This window comes from Thunnus albacares, chromosome 21 (genome assembly GCF_914725855.1).
Source record: "Thunnus albacares chromosome 21, fThuAlb1.1, whole genome shotgun sequence".
NCBI lineage: Eukaryota > Metazoa > Chordata > Actinopteri > Scombriformes > Scombridae > Thunnus > Thunnus albacares.
The window spans coordinates 17037250-17043249 of NC_058126.1; the positions used below are offsets into that span (position 1 = coordinate 17037250).

Here is a 6000-nt window from a genome sequence, read left to right on the forward strand (position 1 = left end):
ATCATTATGAATTAGGTATACTTAATAAAATAAAATTAAAAAAAAAAAAAAAAAATATATATATATATATATATATATATGTAAATATAGGAGCATGCAACTGCATAGATATGTGCATTGTACGTGTCTTGCTCTGTGTGTGTGTGTGTTGGTGTGTATTAATGAGCGTGGCACTTGGCCGGGGCACGGCCCGCTGTGTGTGCCTGTCTGCTTGTCCACACAGCAGCCCACCAGGCCCACGTATTGATCAGTTAGCTTGGCCTAATAGGAGAAGAGGAGCCTGACCTGGGAAAGTCAATATGGAGAAAAAGAGACATATCCTCCTCCCGTCCTAAGAGAGAAGTGGGAGAGAGAGGGAGGGAGAGAGAGAGAGAAAGAGAGAGAGAGAGAGAGAGAGGGGAGAGAGAGAAAATAAGAAAATAATGTGCATCCACTGCTGTCCTTGCAAAGATGAAAATGGTAAGGGAAGAGTCTGGGGAGTGTCAGAAAAACAGCTGGACAATAGGAAAACAAACAAAGCCACAAGGAAAATAATAATGTAACAATAATGAACCTCCAGTCTCCAAAGCCTAAATATCTTATCACTTCTCTTAACAAAGAAAAGTTTTGAGTCTTGAATTAGAACAGTTACACTAAGGGGTACTGTCAGATTGTGAAATAAGTTAAGTTCCTACCTTTCCCAAATGAGAATCAGGATATTCTGTCAAAGCTTTTTTTCCAACTAACTTTCCGCATTTGACTGCTTTTGGCAAAGGAAAACAGCACTCAAGTTAACTCAAGTGTAAAAAACTCTGCAGGAGATTATACTAAGGGAAAATAATTAAAAAATTGGAGGGAGACGGAAAATAAAAAACTGACACCCACTCACACATCAATACATTGATAGATCAATGTGTGTGTGTGAGTGTGTGTGTGTGTGTGTGTGTGTTCTGTACACCATTTCAACAGAAATATATAAATAAATCTGTAGATAAACAAAAAAACCAGAGGAAATGGAAAAGTAGATAAAAGACTGAGGTTTCACCACGCACACGCACACATACACATACACACACACCTGGCTGAGTGATGCTACCCTGGAGGGTGGCTTCAATCTGATGTGTTTAATGTTGACGCTGGTGGCAAGAAACACACACACTCACCCGCTGTTTCAACCTGCCTGTCATTTCATTTCATGAGACCTGATTTACTCATTTCATTTATTTCATTTTTTTTTATTATATGTGCAGCCATTTAAAACGCTCAGGGTGTGATGCAAATCCCAGAGTCTCTGACAGCGAGCACGCTGACTGAGGATCCATCACGCCCTTCAGTGCCTTTCATAGGAATGGCAAAGAAACCCTGTACAGCCACAAACTCAATTGTGCCACGTTGTGCCAGACCACCCATTCCTGCTTGGCTGGGTGCCTTAATTGGCTGCACTACAGGCTGTTAAACTACTGACTGGTTACTTCCAATCATATTTGGATGTGTTCTTATTATATGACAACTTCTGAAAGCACAAATATATTGACTGCAATGTTTGGAAATCAATCGATTTCTTTTATGACATCACAGTAAACATTACAACGACATCTTCTGGGATGAAGTATTCCTCAGATTTCTTTGACTTTATTGTCAGCACAAATCAATGGAAAGTTGATGCGAAAGTGCAGTATTACACTGCAATTTTAGATTAGGTGCATTAGGTGACTAATGTAATTAAAGAGTTTATTTTCACTGACAAAAACAGGATGTGTCTGAAGCTCACACTTCTCATAGCTGCACAGCTGCTAAATGCATGCACTATACAGCTAAAGCTGAACATATTGAAATCAAATGATTTTCATATCAAACCTCTTCCTATGAGTCCAGGTATCTAAACTAGTGATGGAAAATCCAAAATTTGTACATATGTATGAGCCTGAAGATTTAGATTCAGAAAACACTACTTTGATTACTTTTGTCAAAATTTGTGAAACTTAAAATAAAAATCTGTCTTTCCAGAGAGGTCTAAAGCAGAAACAGAGCAAGCTAGGGGCTTTGGAGAACTGCATGGTGGGAAATATCATGTAGGGATTTGCATATTGCCATGGGGACAGCGGTGTTGCAGTTACTCCCCAAGGAGACCCACCTCCCTAAGGAGAGACAGAGTCCCTGAGGCCAACTCTATTACCTTTCTCTACACTGGGGGACCTGTGAATGTGTGTAAGTGCGTGTGGTCCATTCATGAAGTTATTATGAAGAAATTATTATTTATTTGAGTCAAGAGTTAACTTTTCTTGAGAAGATTTGAGATTTTTTGATGAATAGGGAATCTGAGTATCTAATTATCACAAGAATCCAGCCATGTGTTTATATAGTACAGAATAGTACATACTTGTGTGGGATGTCAGTCATTGGTCCACCGAGCTCGTCCGACGACAAAGTCCTCGGCGCAACGTCGGACACCTGGAAGAAAGACAAAACAACGTCCAGATTCTTTATAAGCAAGGTGACATTGAAACAATTTTAACGACAAAGTACAGTATATACAGTAAATTATACAAAGTATGTGTCACATATATAGTCTTTAAGGGGGAAAAATAGATACTGTACTTACTTTTCTGAAACATAACTGTGTCTGGCATATTCAAAGGCTGTTCATTTGACAGCCTGGCACAACTTTGGCATCTTTATCCTTAATTGGACACTGCTCAATTAAGGAAAATCATCTCATATAAAGTGATTTTCTCTGGTGCTGTAAACTGTGATGAAGTTTGGCAGCACACAGGAATACAGGTGTGAAGTGTGTCACGCCTGACTAATTGCTCTGAATTTGCATCTTGATGATGAGGGCAACATGATGACAGTGTCATGGGAAAAAAAAAGGGAGAAGAAATTAAAATACAAAGAGCGACTGTATAAACAAGCGACCAAAGAAAAAAAAAAAAGATTCTTTCGACTTTGCTCATTTTCAAAACAGGGACACCTGTATACAAATCACCAGAATCAAATCAAAAAGCTGACAAAATCAAATATAGAAGAAAAAATCGAAGATGAAATCTAAAATGTGATTACTCTAATGACTTAATCATTTGGCTTTCCTCTTTAGGAATTGAAAAAAAATATTTGACACAATAGTGCCATACAAAGTCACTTGCTCTGAAAGGAGGACATTGAGATGAAGAGACAGTACATGCGTAGATAAAAGTGCGCACACAGACACAAACAGTCTTCTGTTTACTCTTAGATTCAGTACAACTCCTTGGACTCAGCTAACCTCCTTCATTACCCTGTTTGCCTGTCTCTGTCTGTCTCTTTCTCTGACTGAATATTAGTATGTGGAGGACGGGTGGGAAATATGGGTCAGCACGGTTATGGTGAGGTCAATCTATAATGTATCTGTACAAAAGAAAACATAAAGAAAAATATAAATGAACCGAGGTCAAAAGGAGGAGGTAGGCGGTTAAGATGGCCTAGCTTTCTCATTACATGTAACTATCAAAAAGAGAATAAACAGACGGGGACAAAGGAAAAGAGGAGTGGACGAAGAGCTGAAAAGACAGATATGAGAAGTACAGACGGAGATGAAGAAAAAAAACAGACTTACAGACACAGAAAGAGGAAAAGATTGGGAGCTTGAGAGAAAGAGAGAGACATAAATAGACAGAAAGAAAGAGAAAAAAAAGAGAGAGAGAGAGAGCAGTACTGGAGAAATATCGGCCACTCTATCGCTGTGGTGACAGGGGTCACTCTGGGAAAAGGAAATCAATGCTGACAGCAATGACTCACAGGTCAACACATAGCCCTGTGTGTGTGTGTGTGTGTGTGTGTGTGTCTGTTTGCGTATGTGCTTTAAGTATGAGTTTGTGTGTGTGTTTCAATTATGCATATGCTAGAGTTAAATATGTGTGTGTGTGCAACTTTGTGTGTATGTAGGGTATATGGTAGTGAAATAGTAACTAAAATATACCCAAAAGAGGAGCTGAAGCAAATGGAAAGATAAGATCCAATCCATTAAATGTGAAGTTAATATTTGATGCCTAATGCAGGCAGACTGCCTACCTTCATATCTGTCTGGCAAACAAGTTGCTTTTTAGGACACTACTTTAAGATGCAGTAAAAAAACAAACACAGATGGACTTCCTCATTCTTGACTCCACTGTCCAATCCTTTTTTTGTAGGACCTCTATGAAAACTAATTTGTGTTGAAGCACCTGATATCTTTAATTATGATGATAGAAAACCTTCTGTTTTAAAATTACAACAGCGGTTTTGACTCTATAAAGAATAGTGTAGTTCTTAAAAATAGGAAAAGTCACCAAACAACAACGAGACACACTATCAGACATCCACACGAAAGACGCATTTACATCTCCCAATCGTAAACATTCATATTCCGATGCAGCTGCAATGTGACAGAGAGAAGACCTGGCACACGTAGAGGTCAGTGGCTAATATAGGTAGGCTGTGCGAATATGTGTGTGTCTGTGTATGCATGCCTTATATACCCTTGGGTTAGCAGGAGTTACGACCTGCTTACATTATTAAGGTGAGTAGTAGGCTGTGTTATGTATGCCTAAACAGCCAGTCAATTCATTACAGATGCAATCCCCTAAGTACATGAATAAGCACATGGCTTCCTCTCTTTCTCTCCCTCTCTGAACTGTAAAGGAGACAAAATATTGGTGTGATGCAGAGCGCTTTAGATAAATCAGAAACAGGAGTAAATTAATAATAAGGAATAAAACAACATTAGCTGATTAAGTATGTATGGCAGAGTGGCGGCTGTAATTTACAGGCAGCTGGGCTGGGTGTCCGGAATAAGGTCTCATTATGGATCACAGTGTGTGTGTGTGTGTGTGTATGTGTGTGTGTCCATCCCGTTAGTAATCTGTCACCAGTGGTCTCAGCTTTATGAAAAGGCCTGCAATCTATGATAATGAGCCCTGTGAAGGTTATGACCACGGTAAACTCATTTGTTAGAGGGAGGGCTTACGCATATATATAGGCGTGTGTCTATGTGTGTGTGTGTGTTTTTTTTATGTATAATACAACTATACCATTAAAGAGTGGTGAGGAAATATACTATTAAAGTAATGGTCAAAATCAGCAGAGTGCACGAGTGAGAGAAAAAGAGGAAAAGGAGTGAGAGAAACAGAAAGCACGTTACATGGATGTTGCATCACATCAGTAACTTTTCTCACTCAGTTTTAAGACAAACAGAATAGACATATGCAATAGACTCTTATAGAAGTCACTCTGTCTATAACAAGCAGGGCTGATACTTCCAAAGTGATCACATCTCAGCCTCCATTACAGAAAGCAAGGGTGTAGAAAATAGTCAAACAAATCCTGTCACTATGGATCCATTCACTGCTAAAAACTGGAGGAAAGACAGTAGTTGTGGCAGATATACTGTAGCGGTAGAGAAGTAGAAGTACTTGTAAGATATTGTAAGAGTGCAAGTAGCAGTAATTGTATTGTAAGAAAGAAATAAACAAAGAAAATGTATTATAGCAACAGTCATTCATGGAATCGGTTCACTTTCTCCCCACCACTGTCACTGTTTGTCTTTTCTCTTCCCTTTCCCTCAGTTTCTTTTCCTTTGTTTACATCCTCCAACCTCATCACATTCTCTTGTCTCCTCCTGTCTCATCCACTTGCCCCTCACCCACGCCTCCATGCTCTTTTTTTTTTTTTTTCACTTCCCCCACTTACTTTCCCCTTTCTTGTTTCTTTTCTATCTGAAAATAGCCACCCATTTACGCAATCATTCCATTTTTCCACTCCCCTCCGTTCCTTTTGTCTGGAGCTAGGTCAACTGAAAGCAACAGAGGAGAAAAAACAAAAGAGGCAACGTGCGTGTGCGTGAGTCACCGGATCACAACAGAAACCGCGGGACGAAAAAAAATAGGATAATGCAACTCATGGTGATGGTGACTGGAAGGAACACGCAAGCATCTTGTTCTGCTATATCAAGGTTTAGAGTGAGTGTATACTAAAAATGTGGACTAATTTTGAGAGCTTGATGCAAGT

The 6000-nt window shown here is 39.3% G+C and overlaps 1 protein-coding gene across 4 annotated transcripts in view; it reads right to left on the minus strand.

Moving 5' to 3' along the window:
• The window catches only part of LOC122972884 (trichohyalin-like), a 97697-nt gene that overhangs the window by 80231 nt on the left and 11466 nt on the right, over nucleotides 1-6000 (minus strand). For all 4 annotated transcript variants that reach the window (XM_044340279.1, XM_044340280.1, XM_044340278.1 and 1 more), the window contains exon 3: nucleotides 2360-2430. In XM_044340279.1, coding sequence (XP_044196214.1) covers nucleotides 2360-2430 — 71 coding nt within the window. The remainder of the gene's footprint in view (nucleotides 1-2359; nucleotides 2431-6000) is intronic.